General features: G+C 71.9%; 1 protein-coding gene across 1 annotated transcript; it reads left to right on the top strand.

Annotated features, from left to right (window-relative positions):
• The first annotated feature begins 227 nt into the window (after positions 1–227).
• Positions 228–18969, top strand: LOC134509400 (nitric oxide synthase 3-like). The gene is made up of 15 exons (XM_063321911.1): positions 228–508; positions 2072–2177; positions 3927–4069; positions 5879–6041; positions 7237–7328; positions 7458–7599; positions 10177–10316; positions 11066–11240; positions 12974–13075; positions 14263–14457; positions 15732–15805; positions 15900–16044; positions 16125–16229; positions 17517–17584; positions 17700–18969. The coding sequence occupies exons 1-15, from the start codon at positions 414–416 to the stop codon at positions 18850–18852; spliced, it is 2898 nt and encodes a 965-aa protein (XP_063177981.1). The 5' UTR covers positions 228–413; the 3' UTR covers positions 18853–18969.
• Positions 18970–22835: the final 3866 nt, after the last annotated feature.

Here is a 22835-nt window from a genome sequence, read left to right as displayed (position 1 = left end):
AGTGACGGTGACGGTGATGGTGTCAGTGTGATGGTGTCAGTGATGGTATCGGTGTGCCGGTGTCGGTGCTGGTGTCGGTGTGACGGTGTTGGTGATGGTGTTGGTGCCGGCGTGATGGTGTCGGTGACAGTGTTGGTGCTGGTGTCGGTGTGACGGTGTTGGTGGCAGTGACGGTGTCGGTGACGGTGTCGGTGACGGTGCCGGTGTGACGGTGCCGGTGCTGGTGTCGGTGTGACGGTGTTGGTGGCAGTGACGGTGTCGGTGACGGTGTCGGTGCCGGTGTGACGGTGCCGGTGACGGTGTCGGTGACGGCGAGGGTGTGGGCGCCGGGTGCCATTGTGCGCGGGGCGGGGGCCGCGGCACTTCCCGTGGGGGTCGGGGCCGAGGAAGCGCCGGCGCCGCCGGGGTCGGCCATGGGGAACCTGCCCTCGGCGCTGCCCGCGGCCGCGCGCTCCTGCGGCCTCTGCTCCCGCCAGCCCCACGGCGAGGACGGCGCCGAGGCCCTCGGGTGCGTGTGGGGCGCGCGGGACCCACGGCGGGACGGGGACGGGGACGGGGGGACGCCACGGACGGGGGGGACGGGGGGCAGGAATGGGGGGGGGGCGGAGGGGCCCCGTCACCCCCCGGCGCCTCGACGGGGACCCCCGGCTCGGGGACCCCCTGCCCGGCCCCACGGCGGCCCGCGGGGACCCCCGGAGACGCGGCCCCACGGCGGCAGGAGGCGGCGCAGCCTGGGCAGCCCCACGGCACCCCCTGCCCCATGGCACGCTCTGCCCCACGGCACCCCCTGCCCCACAGCATGCCTTGCCCCACAGCACGCTCTGCCCCACGGCACCCCCTGCCCCACAGCATGCCCTGCCCCACAGCTTTCCCTGCCCCACGGCATGCCCTTCTCCACAGCATCTCCTGCCCCACAGCGTCCCCTGCCCCACAGCACGCTCTGCCCCACGGCACCCCCTGCCCCACAGCGTCACCTGCCCCACGGCACACCCCGGCAGCCCCACTGCGGCGCCGCCAGCCCCACGGGACGTGCCAGGACCTCCCGGGGTGTGCCGGGGCGGGCGGGATGTGTGGGGCCATACGGGGTTATACAGGGATGTGTGGGGCCACGTGGGGCTCTGTGGGGCTCTGTGGGGCAGGGCGTGGGGGGACCCCCAGCCCGGGGGGGCCGGGGACAGACGGGGCCGGGGGGGGCTCGGCCCGCGGTGGCCCAGAGCCCGCGGTGACTCACGGCCATTGTTCACCCGCGCGGGGCCAGGAACGCCCCACAGCTCGGCCCCACAGCTCTGCCCCACAGATCAGCCCCACAGATCAGCCCCACATCCTCCATCATAGCCCCACAGCTCGGCCCCACAGCTCTGCCCCACAGATCAGCCCCACATCCTCCATCATAGCCCCACAGCCCGGCCCCACAGATCAGCCCCACAGCCCCGCAGCTCAGCCCCACATCCTCCATCATAGCCCCACAGCTCTGCCCCACAGCTCGGCCCCACAGCTCAGCCCCACATCCTCCATCATAGCCCCACAGCTCTGCCCCACAGCTCGGCCCCACAGATCAGACCCACATCCTCCATCATAGCCCCACAGCTCGGCCCCACAGATCGGCCCCACAGCTCAGCCCCACATCCTCCATCATAGCCCCACAGCTTGGCCCCACAGCTCGGACCCACAGATCAGCCCCACAGCCCAGCCCCACAGCTCAGCCCCACAGCCCCCCCCACAGATCAGCCCTACAGCTCCATCCCAGCCCCACAGCCCAGCCCCACAGCTCAGCCCCACATCCTCCATCATAGCCCCACAGCCCAGACCCGCAGCCCCACAGCTCAGCCCCACAGCCCCCATCCTGGCCCCACAGCTCAGCCCCACCGATCCCAGTGCCCCCCAGTGTCGTCCCCCCCCCGATCCCAGTGCGTCCCCCCCCCGCCCCCCCAGTGCCCCCCATTTTCCCCAGCGCCCCCCGGGGGGGGGTGGGGGGGTGTCTCTGTCCCCAGGGGGTCCCGGGGTCCCACCGAGTGGGGAAGGGGGGGGCCGGGGGGGGGGGGGGGGGGGCTCATGGCCGTGTCCCCCCCAGCCCCGCGCCCCCCCCCCGCCCGGCGGAGCCCCCCCGGTTCGCGCGGCTGAAGAACTGGCAGACGGGGAGCATCGGCTACGACACGCTCTGCGCCGAGGGGCTGCCGGTGCGGCTGGGGGTGTGGGGCGGGGTGTGGGGCACGGGAGGGGGGGGGTGTGGGGCCGCGGGTGTGGGGCTGGGGGTGTGGGGCACGGGAGGGGGGGGGGTGTGGGGCCGGGGGTGTGGGGCGGGAGATGGGGGGCCGCGGGTGTGGAGCTGGGGGTGTGGGGCGGGGTGTGGGGCGGGAGATGGGGGGCTGGGGAGTGTGGGGCTGGGGACTGTGGGGCTGGGGGTGTGGGGCGGGAGATGGGGGGCTGGGGGGCACGGGAGGGGAGAGATGGGGGGCTGGGGGTGTGGGGCTGGGGGTGTTGGGGGGAGATGGGGCTGGGGGTGTGGGGCTGGGGGTGTGGGGCGGGAGATGGGGGGCTGGGGAGTGTGGGGCTGGGGCGCGTGGGGGTTGGGAGAGATGGGGGGCTGGGGAGTGTGGGACTGGGGAGTGTGGGGCTGGGGGTGTGGGGCGGGAGATGGGGCTGGGGGTGTGGGGCTGGGGGTGTAGGGCTGGGGGTGTTGGGGGGAGATGGGGGTCTGGGGAGTGTGGGGCTGGGGGTGTGGGGCGGGAGATGGGGCTGTGGGGCACGGGAGGGGAGAGATGGGGGTCTGGGGAGTGTGGGGCGGGAGATGGGGGGCCGCGGGTGTGGGGCTGGGGGTGTGGGGCGGGAGATGGGGCTGGGGGGCACGGGGGGAGAGAGATATGGGGTTGGGAGGCACGGAGGGGGGGGCAAAGGGTTTGGGGCTGGGGGGCACGGGGGGGAGAGATGTGGGGCTGGGGATGTGGGGCTGGGGGGCACGGGGGGGGCAAAGGGTGTGGGGCAGAGATGTAGGGCTGGGGCTGTGGGGCTGGGGGGTGTGGGGCTGGGGGGCACGGGGGGGTGTGCAGAGATGTGGGGCTGGGGGTGCAGGGGTTGGGGGCGGGTGAAGGACGTGGGGGTGCGGGATGGGGGGCGCAGGGCGTGCGGATGTGGGGCTGGGGCTGGGGGTCTGTCCGTGTGTCCGTGTGTCTGTGGGTCCGTCCGTGTGTCCATGGGTCTGTCCATGTGTCTGTGTGTCCGTGGGTCCGTCTGTGTGTCCGTGTGTCCATGTGTCCGTCTGTGGCTCCGTGTGTCCGTGTGTCCATCTGTGGGTCCATCCGTGGCTCCGTGTGTCTGTGTCTGTGTGTCTGTCTGTGGCTCCGTGTGTCCGTGTGTCTGTCCGTGGGTCCGTCCGTGGGTCTGTCCGTGTGTCCGTCTGTGGCTCCGTGGCTCCGTGTGTCCGTGTGTCCGTCTGTGTGTCCGTGTGTCTGTGGATCCGTCCGTGTGTCCGTGTGTCCGTGTCTCTGTGTCTCCGTGTGTCCGTCTGTGTGTCCGTCCGTGTGTCCGTGTGTCCGTGTCTCCGTGTGTCCGTGTGTCCGTCTGTGTGTCCATCCGTGTGTCCGTGTCTCCGTGTGTCCGTCCATGGGTCCGTCCGTGTGTCCGTGTGTCCATGTGTCCGTCCGTGTGTTTGTGGCTCCATGTGTCCGTGTGTCTGTGTGTCCATCTGTGTGTCCGTGGCTCCGTGGCTCCGTGTGTCCGTGTGTCTGTGTCTCCGTCCGCGTGTCCGTCCGTGGCTCCGTGTGTCCGTGTGTCCGTGTGTCCGTGTGTCTGTCCATGTGTCCGTCCGTGTGTCCGTGTGTCCGTGTGTCCGCGTGTCCGTCCGTGTGTCCGTCCGTGTGTCCGTGTGTCCGTGTGTCCGCGTGTCGCGTGTCCGTGCCGCGTGTCCGTGGGTGACGCCGTGTCCCCAGGAGGGCCCGTGCTCGGGGCGCCGCTGCCTGGGCTCCCTGGTGCTGCCGCGGCCGCTGCCCCCCCCCGAGGGCCCCCGGCCCCCCCAGGAGCTGCTGGCGCTGGCGCGGGACTTCATCACCCAGTACCACCGCTCCCTGCGACGGTCAGCCCCACGGCGCCCCACGGCCACCCCGTGCCTGCCCCATGGCCACCCCATCACCTCCCCATAGCCGCCCCATAACTGCCCCATGGCCACCCCATCACCTCCCCATAGCCGCCCCATAACTGCCCCATGGCCACCCCATCACCGCCCCATAGCCACCCCATAACTGCCGCATAGCCAACCCATGGCCACCCCATAGCCGCCCCATCGCCACCCCATGACTGCCCCATGGCCTCCCCATCACTGCCCCATGGCCACCCCATCACCGCCCCATAGCCACCCCATAACTGCCGCATAGCCAACCCATAGCCACCCCATGGCCACCCCGTGACTGCCCCATAACTGCCCCATAGCCACCCCATAACTGCCCCATGCCCACCCCATGGCCACCCCATGACTGCCCCATAACTGCCCCATGGCCACCCCATCACCTCCCCATAGCCGCCCCATAACTGCCGCATAGCCAACCCATAGCCACCCCATAGCCGCCCCATCGCCACCCCATGACTGCCCCATGGCCACCCCATGGCCACCCCATGGCCACCCCATAACTGCCCCATGGCCTCCCCATCACTGCCCCATAGCCGCCCCATAACTGCCACATAGCCAACCCATAGCCACCCCATAGGCGCCCCATTGCCACCCCTTGACTGCCCCATGGCCACCCCATAACTGCCCCATGGCCACCCCATCACCACCACATGGTCACCCCATAGCCGCCCCATAGCCACCCCATAGCCGCCCCATGGCTACCCCATCACCACCCCATAGCCGCCCCATAACTGCCCCATTGCCACCCCATAGCCACCCCATAACTGCCCCATGGCCACCCCATAGCCACCCCATAGCCACCCCATGGCTGCCCCATAACTGCCCCATGGCCATTCCATAGCCACCCCGTTGCCACCCCATAGCCACCCCATAGCCGCCCCATAGCTGCCCCATGGCCAGCCCATCGCCACCCCATGGCCGCCCCATGGCTACCCCATGGCCATCCCATCGCCACCCCATGGCCGCCCCATAGCTGCCCCATCACAGCCCCACCACCACCCGCCGCCCCATCACTGCCCCATAGCCACCCACGGCACCCCCACAGCCACAGCACTGACCCATGGCGCCCCACACCCTGCCCCAGAGCACCCCAAATGCCCGTCCCTGCTGTGGGGCACCCCACATCCCCAACCCTGGCCCAAAGTACCCCATAGCCCCATCCCCGTCCCTGCCCCATGGCGCCCCACATCCCTGCCCCTGCCCCACAGTGCCCCACATCCCCATCCCTGCCCCATAGCACCCCACATCCCCATCCCTGCCCCACAGTGCCCCACATCCCCATCCCTGCCCCATAGTGCCCCACATCCTCATCCCTGCCCCATGGTGCTCCACATCCCCATCGCTGCCCCATGGTGCCCCACGTCCCTGCCCCTGCCCCATGGTGCCCCACATCCCTGTCCCTTCCCAAGACACCCCCCATCCCTGCCCTGCCCCTGCCCCATAGTGCTCCACATCCCCATCCCTGCCCCATAGCACCCCACATCCCCATCCCTGCCCCATAGCACCCCACATCCCCGTCCCTTCCCAAGACACCCCCCATCGCCGCCCTGCCCCACGGCGCCCCACGTCCCTGCCCCTGCCCCACGGCGCCCCACATCCCTGTCCCTGTCTCATGGCGCTCCACATCCCCATCCCTGCCCCATAGCACCCCACATCCCCGTCCCTTCCCAAGACACCCCCCATCGCCGCCCTGCCCCACGGCGCCCCACGTCCGCGGGGGGCCGTGTGTGGGGCGCGGGGGTGACGCGGGTGCCGCAGGGAGAACTCGCCGGCGCACGCCCAGCGGCTGCGGGAGGTGGAGGCCGCCATCGCCGCCACCGGCACCTACCGGCTGCTGGGCCCCGAGCTGGCCTTCGGCGCCAAACAGGCCTGGCGCAACGCCGCGCGCTGCGTGGGGCGCATCCAGTGGAACAAGCTGCAGGTGGGGGGCGGCCCCACGGCGACCCCGACCCACGGGGGCACCCCACCCACGGGGAAACCTGACCCACAGCAACCCCGACCCACGGGGGCACCCCACCCACGGGGAAACCTGACCCACAGCAACCCCCGACCCACGGGGACACCCCACCCATGGGGACCCCTGACCCATGGGGAAACCTGACCCACGGCGACCCCGACCCACGGGGGCACCCCACCCACGGGGAAACCTGACCCACAGGGACCCCCGACCCACGGGGACACCCCACCCATGGGGACCCCTGACCCATGGGGAAACCTGACCCACGGGGACCCCCGACCCACGGGGACACCCCACCCACGGGGACACCCGGCCCATGGGGACCCCTGACCCATGGGGAAACCTGACCCACGGGGAAACCTGACCCACAGGGGAACCCGACCCACGGGGGCACCCGACCCACGGGGAAACCTGACCCACGGGGACCCACGACCCATGGGGACCCCTGACCCATGGGGAAACCTGACCCACGGGGGCACCCAACCCATGGGGACTCCCAGCCCCACAGGGACCCCTGACCCATGGGGACACCCGACCCACGGGGACACCCGACCCATGGGGACACCCAATCCATAGGGACACCCGGCCCATGGGGAGACCCACTGCATGGGGAGACCACCTGCCCCACAGGGACCCCCAACCCACAGGGACCCCTAACCCATGGGGAGGCCCCCTGCCCCACGGGGAGGCCCCCTGCCCCACGGGGAGACCCATCACATGGGGAGACCCATTCCACAGGGACCCCCAACCCGTGGGGACCCCTGCCCCACAGAGACCCCCGCCCCATGGGGACCTGTGCCCTATGGTTCCTGCCTCACAGAGACCCCCAAGCCATGGGGACCCCTGCCCCATGGTTCCCGCCCCACAGAGACCTCTGCCCCATGGGGACCCCCTGCCCTATGGGAAGACCCACCCCCTGGGGACCCCCAACCCATGGGGACCCCTGCCCCACAGTTCCCGCCCCACAGAGACCCCCACCCCACGGGGACTCCCTGCCCTATGGGGAGACCCACCTCCTGGAGACCCCTGCCCCATGGGGACCCCTGCCCCACGGTTCCCGCCCCACGTCCCCGAGGCGGGCGCCCCACGGGGCGGGTTGTGTGTGTGTGTGTGTGTGTGGGGGGGGTCCTTCGTGAGCGGACCCCCCCGTGCCCCCCAGGTGTTCGACGCGCGGGACTGCGCCAGCGTGGGGGAGATGTTCGGGTTCCTCTGCTCCCACATCCAGTTCGCCACCAACCGCGGCAACATCCGGTGAGGCCCCGCGTGGGCCCGGACCCCCGGCGCGGGCGACCCCCTGCCCCACACGCGTGGGGGTGTGGGTGTGGGTGCGGGGGGGTGTCCCCATCGTGTGTCCCCCCCCCCTCCCCGTGTCCCCCCCAGGTCGGCCATCACCATCTTCCCCCCGCGGACCCCCGGCCGCGGCGATTTCCGCATCTGGAACCCGCAGCTGATCCGGTACGCGGGGTACCGCCAGCCCGACGGCTCCGTGCGCGGGGACCCCGCCAACGCCGACATCACCGAGGTGCGCGCGCCCCCCGCCCACGGCACCCCCGACCCACGGCACCCCCTGACCCACGGCACCCCCACGGGACACCCCCCCGGGACACCCCCATGGGACACCCCCCCGACCCACGGCACCCCCCGACCCACGGCACCCCCTCGGGACACCCCCCCGACCCACGGCACCCCCCAACCCACGGCACCCCCACAGGACACCCCCCCGGCCCACGGCACCCCCGACCCACAGCACGCCCCATGGGACACACACACCCCCCTGACCCACAGCACCCCCTGACCCACGGCACCCCCACGGGACACACACCCCCCCCGACCCACGGCACCCCCCGACCCACGGCACCCCCCCATGGGACACACACCCAGTCCCCGACCCATGGCACCCCCCCACGGGACACACACCCTGACCCACGGCACCCCCCAACCCACGGCACCCCCACGGGACACACACACACCCCCCCGACCCACGGCACCCCCCGACCCACGGCACCCCCACGGGACACCCCCCCGACCCACAGCACCCCCGACCCACGGCACCCCCACGGGACACCCCCCCGATCCACGGCACCCCCTGACCCACGGCACCCCCTCGGGACACCCCACCGACCCACGGCACCCCCCATGGGACACACACCCCGACCCACGGCACCCCCCATGGGACACTTCGCATCACCCCACCGACCCACGGCACCCCCTGACCCATGGCACACCCCCATGGGACGCCTCACAGCACCCCACATGTCACCCCACCGACCCACGGCACCCCCCGGCCCACGGCACCCCCCACGGGACACACACCCCGACCCACGGCACCCCCCACGGGACACACACCCCCCCCCGACCCACGGCACCCCCTGACCCACGGCACCCCCCCATGGGACACCCCCCCCCGACCCACGGCACCCCCCGACCCACAGCACCCCCCCGCAGGACACCAACCCTGACCCACGGCACCCCCCAACCCATGGCACCCCCCCATGGGACACCTCACGTCACCCCACATGTCACCCCACCGACCCACAGCACCCCCCGACCCATGGCACCCCCCCCCCCCCGGACACCCCTCGTGGGACACCCCCCCGTCACCCCATGTCACCCCTCTGACCCACAGCACCCCCCCATGGGACACCCCCCGGGTCACCCCCCCGACCCACGGCACCCTCCAACCCACGGCACCCCCCCGAGACACCCCCCGGGTCACCCCACACGTCGCCCCCCGTGTCACCCCCATGTCACCCCCCCGACCCACGGCACCCCCCGACCTGGCACCCCCATGTCACCCCCTGTGCGACACCCCCCCAACACCCCCCTGGCCCCCTGTGCCCCCCACGTCACCCCCTGTGTCACCCCACATGTCACCCCCTGACACCCCCGGGATCCTCTGTGCCCCCCGTGTCACCCCCTGTGTCACCCCACATGTCACCCCACACCCCGTGACCCTTGTGCCCCCCACGTCACCCTCTGTGTCACCCCCCCAACCCATGGCACCCCCTGTGCCACCCCACGTCATCCCTATGTCACCCCCCAGGTCACCCCCCATGTCACACCATGCGTCACCCCCTGTGTCACCCCACGCCCCCCTGACCCCCTGTGCCCCCCATGTCACCCCCAGTGTCACCTCCCCGTGTCACCCCCCCATGCCACCCCACACCCCCGACCCCCTGTGCCCCCCATGTCAGCCCCCGTGTCACCCCACACTCCTTGATCCCTTGTGCCCCCCATGCAACCCCCACGTCACCCCACACGTCACCCCCCGTGTCACCCCCATGTCACCCCCCCGACCCCTGTGCCCGCCATGTCACCCCTGTGTCACCCCCATGTCATGCCCCCGACCCCTGTGCCCCCCGTGTCACACCTTGTGTCACCCCACGCCCCCCTGGCCCCCTGTGCCCCCCGTGTCACCTCCCCATGTCACCCCCCCATGCTACCCCACACCCCCCAACCCATGGCACCCCCCATGGCACCTCCTGTGTCACCTCTCCGTGTCACCCCCCCCATGCCACCCCACACCCCCGACCCCCTGTGCCCCCCATGCAACCCCCATGGCACCCCACACGTCACCCCCCGTGTCACCCCCATGTCACGCCCCCGACCCCTGCGCCCCCCGTGTCACCCCCTGTGTCACCCCACACCCCCGACCCGCTGTGCCCCCCATGTCACCCCCCATGTCACCCCTGTGTCACTGTACACTCCTTGATCCCCTGTGCCCCCCATGGCACCCCCGTGTCATCTCCCTGTGTCACCCCACACCCCTTGGATCCCCTGTGCCCCTCATGCAACCCCCATGTCACCCCACATGTCACCCCCCGTGTCACCCCCATGTCACCCCCCCGACCCCCGTGCCCCCCATGTCACCCCCTGTGTCACCCCACACCCCCGACCCCCTGTGCCCCCCATGCAACCCCCATGTCACCTTACACGTCACCCCCCATGTCACCCCCATGTCACCCCCCCGACCCCCGTGCCCCCCGTGTCACCCCCTGTGTCACCCCACACCCCCGACCCGCTGTGCCCCCCATGCAGCCCCCACGTCACCCCCCATGTCACCCCCGCGCCACCCCCGCGCTGAGCCTCTGCCCCCCAGCTCTGCATCCAGCACGGCTGGACCCCCGGCGGCGGCCGCTTCGACGTGCTGCCGCTGCTGCTGCAGGGCCCCGAGGAGCCCCCCGAGCTCTTCCCGCTGCCCCCCGAGCTCGTCCTGGAGGTGCCGCTGCAGCACCCCACGTGAGTGGGGCTGGGACCCACACGCACCCCCCCAGGGCCTGGGGCGGGGGGTACCGGGGGGTCAGACCCCCAGATGGGGTGGGGAACCGCCGCGGGGAGATGGGGCGGCTGTGGGGCACTGTGGGGCGGCTGTGGGGCGGGATGGGGCCGCTGTGGGGCTGGGGTGGGGTGGGATGGGGCACGTGTGGGGCGGCTGTGGGGTGGGATGGGGCCGCTGTGGGGCTGGGGTGGGGTGGGATGGGGCACATGTGGGGCTGCTGTGGGGCAGTATGGGGCCGCTGTGGGGCTGGGGTGGGGTGGGGCTGCTGTGGGGCAGTATGGGGCACACGTGGGGCGACTGTGGGGCAGGATGGGGCTGCTGTGGGGCTGGGGTGGGGTGGGTCAGCCATGGGTCAGCCGTGGGTCGCGCCCCACACGCAGGCTGCCGTGGCTCGGGGCGCTGGGGCTGTGCTGGCGTGGGGCTGTTTTGGGGCCCTGTGGGTCTGTTTTGGGGCGGTATGTGGCAGTTTTGGGGTACGTGTGGGCCAGCCGTGGGCCAGCCGTGGGTCAGCCGTGGGTCGCACCCCACACGCAGGCTGCCGTGGTTCGGGGCGCTGGGGCTGCGCTGGCGTGGGGCTGTTTTGGGGCCCTGTGGGTCTGTTTTGGGGCAGTATGGGGCTGTTTTGGGGTACGTGTGGGCCAGCTGTGGGCCAGCCGTGGGCCAGCCGTGGGCCAGCCGTGGGTCAGGCGTGGGTCTGCCCCACACGCAGGCTGCCGTGGTTCGGGGCGCTGGGGCTGCGCTGGCACGCGCTGCCGGCCGTGTCCAACATGCTGCTGGAGATCGGGGGGCTGCAGTTCCCGGCCGCCCCCTTCAACGGCTGGTACATGAGCAGCGAGATCGGCGCCCGCAACCTCTGCGACCCCCAGCGCTACGACCTGCTGCCGGTGCCCCCCCGAGCCCCCCCGACCCACAACCCCCCCACGCCCCACCGACCCCCCCGGCCCCCCCGACCCACAACCCCCCCACACACCCCACCGACCCCCCCCAGCCCCACCCACCCACAACCCCCCCCCCACGCCCCACCGACCCCCCCCCAGCCCCACTGACCCCCAACCCCCACACACACCCCACCGACCCCCCCCCCCCAGCCCCCCCGACCCACAACCCCCCCACACCCCACCGACCCCCCCCCCAGCCCCACCGACCCACAACCCCCCACACACACCCCACCGACCTCCCCCCCAGCCCCACCGGCCCCCCCCAGCCCCACCGACCCACAACCCCCCCACACACACCCCACCGCCCCCCCCCAGCCCCACTGACCCCCAACCCCCACACACACCCCACCGACCCCCCCCCAAACTCCCCCCCCCCCCGGCCAAACCCCCCCCAGCCCCACCGACCCACAACCCCCCCACACGCACCCCACCGACCCCCCCGGCCCCACTGACCCACAACCCCCCCAACGACCCCCCCTAACCCCCCGCCTCAACGACCCACAACCCCCCCCCCCCGGCCTAAACCCCCTCAGCCCCACTGATCCCCAACCCCCCCCACACACACCCCACCGACCCCCCCCAAACCCCCCCCCCCCCGGCCAAACCCCCCCAGCCCCACTGACCCCCAACCCCCCCCACACACCCCACCGACCCCCCCCAGCCCCACCGACCCACAACCCCCCCCCACACCCCACCGACCCCCCCCCAGCCCCACTGACCCACAACCCCCCCCACACACCCCACCAAGCCCCCCCCCAGCCCCACCGACCCACAACCCCCCACACACACCCCACCGACCCCCCCCCAAACTCCCCCCCCCCCCCGGCCGAACCCCCCCCAGCCCCACTGATCCACAACCCCCCCCACACACCCCACCGACCCCCCCGGCCCCACTGACCCACAACCCCCCCAACGACCCCCCCTAACCCCCCGCCTCAACGACCCCCAACCCCCCCCACACACCCCACCGACCCCCCCCCAAAGTCCCCCCCCCCCCGGCCGAACCCCCCCCAGCCCCAGCCCCACTGATCCACAACCCCCCCCCACACCCCACCGACCCCCCCCCAAACACCCCCCCCCCCCCCCGGCCGAACCCCCCCAGCCCCACTGATCCCCAACTCCTCCCCCCACCCCACCGCCCCCCCCCACCCCCCCCCAGCCCCACCGACCCCCAACTCCCCCCTCCCCGGCCGACCCCTCCCCAGCCCCACTGACCCCCAACCCCCCCACAACCCATCCACCCCCCAAACCCCCCCCCCCAGCCCCACCGATCCCCCCCAGCCCCCCCCCACGGCTGAGCCCCCCATGCCCCACCGACCCCCAAACCTCCCCTCGCCCAGCCCCCCGACCTGCCCCCCAGCCGTGGGGAACCCCCGCCTGACCCCCCCCGCACCCCACTGAACCCCCAAAGCCCCCCGCACCCCACTGACCCCCCAACCCCCCCCAGCCCCACTGACCCCCCCAAAGACCCCCATCCCCCACCGACCCCCCCAACCCCCCCCTGCACCGAACCGACCCCCCCCAAACCCCCCCCCGCCCCCCACTGACCCCCAACCTCCCCCCCCCGCCCCATTGACCTCCCAACACCCCCCGCCCCACTGACCCCCCAAAGCCCCCCATCCCCCCCGACCCCCCAAAGCCCCCCGCCCCCCGCTGACCCCCAGGCGGCCCCCCCGCAGGAGGTGGCGCGGCGCATGGGGCTGGACACGGGCACCACCACGTCCCTCTGGAAGGACCGGGCCGCGCTGGAGGTGAACGTGGCCGTGCTGCACAGCTTCCAGGTGGGCACCCCCGGGACCCCCAACACCCCCCGGCACCGGCACCCCCACGCCCCTGCGATGGGACCCCCACGGCCCCGGGCACCGGCACCCCCACGCCCCTGCGATGGGACCCCCAACACCCCTGAGACGGGGACCCCCAACACCCCTGAGACGGGACCCCCAACACCCCCCGGCACCGGGACCCCCACACCCCTGAGACGGGGACCCCCAACACCCCCCAGTACCGGCACCCCCACGCCCCTGAGACGGGGACCCCCAACACCCCTGAGACGGGACCCCCAACACCCCCCGGCACCGGCACCCCCACGCCCCTGCGACGGGGACCCCCAACACCCCCCAGCACCGGCACCCCCACGCCCCTGCGACGGGACCCCCACACCCCTGCGACGGGACCCCCAACACCCCCGGGCACCGGGACCCCCAACAACCCCCGGCACCGGGACCCCCACACCCCTGGCATAGGGACCCCCAACACCCCCCGGCACAGGGACCCCCACACTCCTGAGACGGGACCCCCACACCCCCCAGCACGGGGACCCCCAACACCCCCCACCATGGGGACCCCAACACCCCTGCGACGGGGACCCCCACGGCCCCGGCACCACCACCCCCACACCCCCCGGCATGGGGACCCCCCACACCCCCCGGCACCGGGACCCCCACACTCCCAGCATCAGGACCCCCAACACCCCCCGCCATGGGGACCCCCACGGCCCCGGCACCGCCACCCCCACACCCCTGAGACGGGACCCCCAACACCCCCCGGCACCGGGACCCCCACACCCCTGCGACGGGACTCCCAACACCCCCCGCCATGGGGACCCCCCCACCCACTGGCACTGCCACCCCGAACACCCCCCGCCATGGGGACCCCCACACCCCCGGCACAGGGACCCCCACACTCCCAGCACCGGGACCCCCACACCCCCGGCACCGCCACCCCCAACACCCCCCGCCATGGGGACCCTGGCACCCCCCCACCGCAGGGACCCCCAATGACACCCCCCCACTGTGGGGACCCCCACAACAACCCCGCCGGGGGCACCCCCAGTGACACCCCCCACCATGGGGACCCCGGCACCCCCCCGGCACGGGGACCCCCAACGACACCCCCCCCCCCGCCACGGGGACCCCGGCACCGCTGGGCGCTGCCGTCCGTCCCCCCCCCAGCCCCGCCGTCCCCGCAGGTGGCCAAGGTGACCATCGTGGACCACCACGCGGCCACCGAGTCCTTCGTGAAGCACATGGAGAACGAGCTGCGCACGCGGGGGGGGTGCCCGGCCGACTGGGCCTGGATCGTGCCCCCCATCTCGGGCAGCCTCACCCCCGTCTTCCACCAGGAGATGGTCAACTACCAGCTCTGCCCCACCTTCCGCTACCAGGTGGGGCCAGCCCCACGGCCACGCCACCCCACAGCTCCCCGGCCCCATAGATCCCACGGCCCCGCCACCCCACAGCTCCGCGGCCCCATAGATCCCACGGCCCCACCACCCCACAGCTCCACAGCCCCATAGATCCCACGGCCCCGCCACCCCACAGCTCCGCGGCCCCATAGATCCCACGGCCCCGCCACCCCACAGCTCCACGGCCCCATGGATCCCATGGCCCCGCCACCCCACAGCTCCACGGCCCCATAGATCCCACGGCCCCGCCACCCCACAGCTCCACGGCCCCATAGATCCCACGGCCCCACCACCCCACAGCTCCGCGGCCCCATAGATCCCACGGCCCCACCACCCCACAGCTCCGCGGCCCCATAGATCCCACGGCCCCACCACCCCACAGCTCCATGGCCCCATGGATTCCATGACCCCATAGCCCCATAGTTCCATGGGCCCACCACCCCACAGCTCCACAGCCCCATAGATCCCATGGCCCCACCACCCCACAGCTCCACGGCCCCACAGCTCCATGGCCCCATAACTCCATGGTCCCACCACCCCATAGCTCCATGGCCCCATGGATTCCATGGCCCCATAGCCCCATGGCCCCATAGTTCCATGGCCCTGTAGCTCCATGGCACCATAGATTCCATGGGCCCATGGCCCCACCACGCCATAGCTCCATGGCCCCATAGCTCCATGGCCCCATGGCCCCATAACTCCATGGTCCCACCACCCCATAGCTCCATGGCCCCATAGATTCCATGGCCCTGTGGCCCCATAGATTCCATGGCCCCATAGCTCCATGGCCCCATGGATTCCATGACCCCAGAGCTGCATGGCCCCATAGCTTCATGGCCCCACCACCCCATAGCTCTATGGCCCCATAGCTCCATGGTCCCATAGATTCCATGGCCCCACCGCCCCATAGCTCCACAGCCCCATAGCTCCATCTCCCCATAGTTCCATGGCCCCATAGATTCCATGACCCCATAGCTGCATGGCTCCATAGTTCCATGGCCACCCCACCCCACAGCTCCATGGCCCCATAGCTCCATGACCCCATAGCTCCCATGGCCCCATAGATTCCATGACCCCATAGCTCCCATGGTCCCACCACCCCACAGCTCCATGGCCCCATAGATTGCATGACCCCATAGCTCCCATGGTTCCACCACCCCATAGCTCCATGGCCCCATAGATTCCATGACCCCCTAGCTCCCATGGCCACCCCACCCCCCAGCCCCCCAGCTGACCCCCTGCCCGCCCCACAGCCCGACGCCTGGAAGGTCTACGTCTCCAAGGGCACCACCGTCACCAGGCGAAAGACCTTCAAGGAGGTGGCCAAGTAGGTGCCCAACCCCCACCCCCCCACCCCCCCGCCCTCGGGGGACCCGCCCCACAGATGTCCCCACTTTCTGTGTCCCCCCCTGTGACCCCAGCGCCGTGAAGATCTCGGCCAAGCTCATGGGCCACGTGATGGCGCGGCGGGTGAAGGCCACCATCCTCTACGCCACCGAGACCGGCAAATCCCGCACCTACGCCTGGAACCTCTGCCAGCTCTTCCGCCGCGCCTTCGACCCCAAGGTGGGGAGAAGATGGGGGGCGGGAGCAACGGGCGCCTCCCCCCGCCCCTGTCACCCAACCGCCCGGTGTCCCCCACGCAGGTGCTGTGCATGGATGAGTACGACGTGGTGGCCCTGGAGCACGAGACCCTGGTGCTGGTGGTCACCAGCACCTTTGGGAACGGGGACCCCCCGGAGTGCGCGGAGGTGAGGGGTGGGGTGGGGTGGAGATGGGATGGAGATGAGGTTGGGATGGGATGGGATGGGATGGGATGGAGATGGGGATGGAGATGGGGATGGAGATGGAGATGGGGATGGGGATGGGGATGGGGATGGGGATGGGGATGGGGATGGAGATGGGGATGGGGATGGAGATGGGGATGGGATGGGATGGAGATGGAGATGGGGATGGGGATGGGGATGGGGATGGAGATGGGGATGGGGATGGAGATGGAGATGGGGATGGAGATGGGGATGGGGATGGAGATGGAGATGGAGATGGGGATGGAGATGGGGATGGGGATGGGGATGGAGATGGAGATGGGGATGGAGATGGGGATGGGATGGGATGGAGATGGAGATGGGGATGGGGATGGGGATGGGATGGGATGGGATGGAGATGGGGATGGAGATGGGGATGGAGATGGAGATGGGGATGGGGATGGGGATGGGGATGGAGATGGAGATGGGGATGGAGATGGAGATGGGGATGGAGATGGGGATGGGGATGGGGATGGAGATGGGGATGGGGATGGAGATGGAGATGGGGATGGGGATGGAGATGGAGATGGGGATGGGATGGGATGGAGATGGGGATGGGGATGGGGATGGGATGGGATGGAGATGGAGATGGGGATGGGGATGGGGATGGAGATGGGGATGGGGATGGGGATGGGGATGGGGATGGGGATGGGGATGGAGATGGAGATGGGGATGGGGATGGGGATGGGGATGGGGATGGAGATGGGGATGGGGATGGGGATGGGGATGGGGATGGGGATGGAGATGGAGATGGGGATGGGGATGGAGATGGAGATGGGGATGGGATGGGATGGAGATGGGGATGGGGATGGGGATGGGATGGGATGGAGATGGAGATGGGGATGGGGATGGGGATGGAGATGGGGATGGGGATGGGGATGGGGATGGGGATGGGGATGGGGATGGAGATGGAGATGGGGATGGGGATGGGGATGGGGATGGGGATGGAGATGGGGATGGGATGGGATGGGGATGGGGATGGGGATGGAGATGGGGATGGGGATGGGGATGGAGATGGAGATGGGGATGGGGATGGGGATGGGGATGGAGATGGGGATGGAGATGGGGATGGGGATGGGGATGGGGATGGGGATGGGTATGAAAACAGGGATGGGATGGGATGGAGATGGAGATGGAGATGGACGTGGAGATGGAGATGGGGATGGAGGAGAAGGAGACGGGATGGGGAGGGGACGAGGCCGGGGACGGTGCGGTGACGTCTTCCCCCGGCAGAGCTTCTCCAAGGCGCTGATGGAGATGACCTCGCCCTACACCAGCAGCTCCCAGGCTGAGCCCCCCAAGTGAGCGCCTGGGGGGGGGCGGGGGTGGGGACGGGGTGGGGTGGGACGCAGATGTGGTCCCCCCACGCCCCCCGCCCCCCCGCCCCCAGCCCTGACCCCGCCGCCCCCCGCGCAGGAGCTACAAGCTGCGGTTCAACAGCGTCTCGCAGTCGGACCAGCTGGTGGCCTCCTGGAAGAAGAAGCGGCGGCAGCTGAGCAACACCGACAGCGCCGGCACCCTGGGCGCCCTGCGGTACCCGCACCCCACACACCCCACACACCCCACACACCCCCCACGGGACGGGGCACCCTGGGCGCCCTGCGGTACCCGCACCCCACACACCCCACACACCCCCCACACCCCACACACCCCCCATGGGACGGGGCACCCTGCTCCCACAGGAGCTCCCGCAGCACCCGCATCACACACGCCACACACAGCACCCGCAGCGCCCGCAGCGCCCGTGTCACATGCAGCACCCGCGTCACGTGCAGCACCCGCTGCACATGCATCACACACAACACCTGCATCACATGCGTTACACGCAGCACCCGCAGCACTCACAGCACCCGCAGCACCCGCATCACCCACAGCACCTGCATCCCCTGCAGCACCAGCAGCATCCGCATCAGCCGCATCACCCGCATCACACACAGCATCCACATCACATGCATTGCATGCAGCACATGCAGCACTCACAGCACTTGCAGGACTTGCAGCACCCACAGCACCCGCGTCACATGCATCACCTGCAGGACACACAGCTCCTGCAGCACCCGCAGCACCCGCATCACCCACATCACACGCAGCGACCGCATCACATGCATTACATGCAGCACCTGCAGCACCCACATCACATGCATTACCCGCAGCACACGTGGCTCCTGCAGCACCAGCAGCACCTGCATCACCCGCAGCACCCGCATCACCCGCAGCACCCGCGTCACATGCATCACCTGCAGGACACGCAGCGCCCGCAGCGCCCACATCACATGCAGCACCCACAGCACCTTCATCCCCCACAGCACCCACATCGCACGCAGCGCCCGCATCACACGCATTACATGCAGCACTCGCAGCACCCACAGCACCCGCATCGCATGCATCACCCGCAGCGCCCGCAGCTCCTGCAGCACCCACAGCACATGCATCACGCACAGCACCTGCATCACACGCATTACATGCGGCCCCCGCAGCCCCCGCAGCCCCCACCCCGTCTGTCCCGTGGCCGCGGGAGGGGGCAGGAGCTGCCCCGGGGGGGTCTCCCACCCCTGAACCCCACTTGTAACGGCCCTGACCCCCCCCCAGCTCACCCTGCCCCAACCACAGCCCCCCCGCCTCACCCCCAGCCCTGGGTCCCCCCCCCACCCCCGGGTACCCCCCCCCAAGCCCTGAGCATCCCCCTCCCCCCCCGGCCTTGGGTACCCCCCACCCCCGGGTGCCCCCACCCTCAGGCATCTCCCCTTCCAGCCCCGGGTGCCCCCCCTCCCAACCGGGGTCACCCCCACCCCTGGGTGCCCCCCCCCACCCCTGGGGTGTCGTGTGTGGTGTCTTGGGGGAGGGTACGCTGTGTTGGGGGAGGGTTGGGGGGGTGGGTTTGGGGGGGGTGTGAGTGTTGGGGGGGGTGTGTTGAGTGGGTGTTTTGGGGGGTGTGTTGGGGGGTGTGTGTTGGGGGGTGTGTGTTGGGGGGCTGTTGGGGGGGTGTTGGGGGTGTGTTGGGGGGTGTTGGAGGGGTTGGGGGGTGTGTGGGTGGTAGGGGGTGTGTTGGGGGGCTGTTGGGGGGGTGTTGGGGGGTGTGTGGGTGGTGGGGGGGGTGTGTTGGGGGGCTGTTGGGGGTGTTGGGGGGCATGTTGGGGGGTGTTGGAGGGGTTGGGGGGTGTGTGGGTGGTAGGGGGTGTGTTGGGGGGCTTTGGGGGGTGTTGGGGGTGTGTGTTGGGGGGTGTTGGGGGGTGTTGGGGCGGTTGGGGGGTATGTGGTGTGTGTGGGGGGGGGGGGATGTGTGGGTGGGGGTTTGTGCGGGTGTGTGTGTGGGTGGGTGGGGGTCCCCGTGGGTGGGGGTCCCCGCGCTGACGCCCCCCGCCCCCCCCGCGCCGTGGGGCAGGTTCTCGGTGTTCGGGCTGGGCTCGCGGGCGTACCCCCACTTCTGCGCCTTCGCGCGGGCCGTGGACACGCGGCTGGAGGAGCTGGGGGGGGAGCGCGTGCTGCCCATGGGGGAGGGCGACGAGCTCTGCGCGCAGGAGGAGGCCTTCAGGACGTGGGCACGGCGCGTCTTCCAGGTGCGGGGGGCACCCCACCCCCCCGACCCCCCCACGCACACACACCCCCCCTACACACACACCCCCCACCCACTGACACCCCCCCACACCCCCCCATACACCCCCCAACCCCCCCCACACCCACCAACACCCCCACCACACCCCCCCCTGCACCCACTGACACTCCCCACACCCCCCCCATACACCCCCCAACACCCCCACACCCACCAACACCCACCAACACACACCCCCTGCACCCACTGACACCCCCCCATACACCCCCCAACCCCCCCCACATCCCCCCACACCCACTGACACCCCGCCATAGACCCCCCAACCCCCCCAACATCCCCCCACACCCCCCCATACACCCCCCAACCCCCCCCACACCCACCAACACCCCCCCCACACCCCCCCACACCCACTGACACTCCCCCCAACCCCCCCATACTCCCCCCAACCCCCCCACACCCCCCCACACCCCCATACACACCCCCTGCACCCACTGACACCCCCCCACACCCCCCCATACACCCCCCAACCCCCCCACACCCCCCAACACCCCCCCACACACCCCCTCTGCACCCACTGACACCCCCCCATACACCCCCCAACCCCCCCACATCCCCCCACACCCACCAACACCCCCACACACACCTCCCCGTACTCACTGACACCCCCCCATACACCCCCCAACCCCCCCCACATCCCCCCACACCCACCAACACCCTCCCCCGCACACACACGCCCCCCCCAACACCCCCCAAAACCCCCACACACACCACCGACACCCGCCGACACCCCCCCCCACACCCACACCGACACCCCCCACGCTCCCCCCCACCCACCAACACCCCCCCGACACTCCCCCCCACCCCCAACCCCCCAACACCCCTTGACACCCCCCACCCCACACACACACCCCCCCGACGCCCCCCCCCCGCCGTGTCCCCAGGCCGCCTGCGAGACCTTCTGCGTGGGGGCCGGGGCGGGGGGGGACGAGGAGCTCTTTGCGCCCCCCCAGGGCTGGGGGCACCCGCGGCACCGGCTGGTGGAGCAGCCCCAGGCCATCGACACGCTGGAAGGTACCGGCCCCCCCGGCACCCCCCCGGCACCCCCGGCACCCCCAGGACACCTCAGACCCCCCGGGACCCCCCCTGCACCCACAGCTCTGGGGAGTCCCTACTACGCCTCCCCCCCCCACCAGGACCCCCCCCGGAACCTCCTGTGACCCCTCCCAAGACCCCCTGTGCCCCCCCCAGACCCCCCCCATGACTGCCCAGACCCGCCGTGCCCCCCCCCCCAATGACCCCCCCAAAGCCACCCGTGCCCCCTGTGACCCCGGCCCCCCATGACCCCCTGTGACCCCCCTGTGCCCCCCAAGCCCCCCATGACCTCCCGTGCCCCCCATGCGCCCCCCATGCCCCCTGTGACCCCAGCCCCCCATGACCCCCTGTGACCCCCCTGGGCCCCCCAAGCCCCCCATGACCCCCAGTGCCCCCTGTGACCCCTGGCCCCCCATGACCCCCAGTCTCCCCATGGACCCCAGGCCCCCCATGACCCCCCGTGCCCCCCATGACCCCCCCATGCCCCCTATGACCCCTGGCCCCCCATGACCCCCTGTGCCCCCCGTGCCCCCCAGCCCCCCATGACCCCCTGTGCCCCCCATGACCCCTCAATGCCCCCTGTGACCCCTGGCCCCCCATGACCCCCAGTCTCCCCATGGACCCCAGGCCCCCCATGACCCCCCGTGCCCCCCATGACCCCCCCATGCCCCCTATGACCCCTGGCCCCCCATGACCCCCTGTGCCCCCCCGTGCCCCCCAGCCCCCCATGACCCCCTGTGCCCCCCATGACCCCTCAATGCCCCCTGTGACCCCTGGCCCCCCATGACCCCCAGTCTCCCCATGGACCCCCGGCCCCCCATGACCCCCAGTGACCCCCCCGTCCCCCGTGCCCCCCATGTCCCCCTGCCCCCCATGGACCCCCTGCCCCCCATGACCCCAGTGACACCCCCCATCCCCGGTGCCCCCCATGACCCCCGTGCCCCCCGGCCCCCCCGTGCCCCCCAGGCCTGTCCCAGCTGCACAAGCGGCAGGTGCTGCCCTGCCCCGTGCTCTCCGTGGAGAACCTGCAGAGCCCCGAGTCCAGGTGAGACCCCCCCCGCCGGGACCCCCCCACACCCCCGGGACTCCCCCTGCCCGGGACCCCCCACCCCGGGCCCCCCTGCACCCATGGGGTCCCCCACCGCCGGGACCCCCGCGTCCACGGGACCCCCCCACCCATGGGACCCCCCCCCCGCACCCGCGGGACCCTCCCCATGGCTCCCCCCATGACCTCCCCCCACTGACCCCCCCATGGCCCCCCCTTGCCTCCCCCCATGACCCCCCCGCTGACCCGCTGAACCCCCCCATGCCCCCCCCGACCCCCCACTGACCTCCCCCATGCCCCCTTCCCCCCCGCTGACCCCGCTGACCCCCCCCATGACCCCCCCAATGCCCCCCCGCTCACTGACCCCCCCATGAGCCCCCCATGGCCCCCCCCGCTGACCCCCCCGCTGATGCCCCCCTTGCCCCCCCCACTAACCCCCCCATGCCCCCCCATGCCCCCCCTTCCCCCCCTTGCCCCCCCCGCTGACCCCGCTGACCCCCCCATGACCCCCCCAATGCCCCCCCACCCACTGACCCCCCCATGCCCCCCCCATGGCCCCCCCCGCTGACCTCCCCCCCATGCCCCCCCCTTGCCCCCCCCGCTGACCCCCGCCCGCAGCCGCGCGACGCTGCTGGTGCGCGTGGGCGCGGGCCCGCGGGGCGAGCTGCGGTTCCAGCCCGGGGACCACCTCGGCGTCTTCCCCGCAAACCGCCCCGAGCTCGTGCGGGGGCTCCTGGGCCGCCTGCGGGACCCGCCCCCCCCCGAGCAGCCCCTGCGCCTCCAGAGCCGCGACCGCGACCGCGACGGCGACGGCGACCGGGACGGGGACGGGGACGGTACGGGGGGGCGGGGGGGGACGGGGACG

This window comes from Chroicocephalus ridibundus, unplaced genomic scaffold (genome assembly GCF_963924245.1).
Source record: "Chroicocephalus ridibundus unplaced genomic scaffold, bChrRid1.1 SCAFFOLD_577, whole genome shotgun sequence".
Classification (NCBI taxonomy): Eukaryota; Metazoa; Chordata; class Aves; order Charadriiformes; family Laridae; genus Chroicocephalus; species Chroicocephalus ridibundus.
This window is presented reverse-complemented; position numbering and strand designations above follow the sequence as displayed.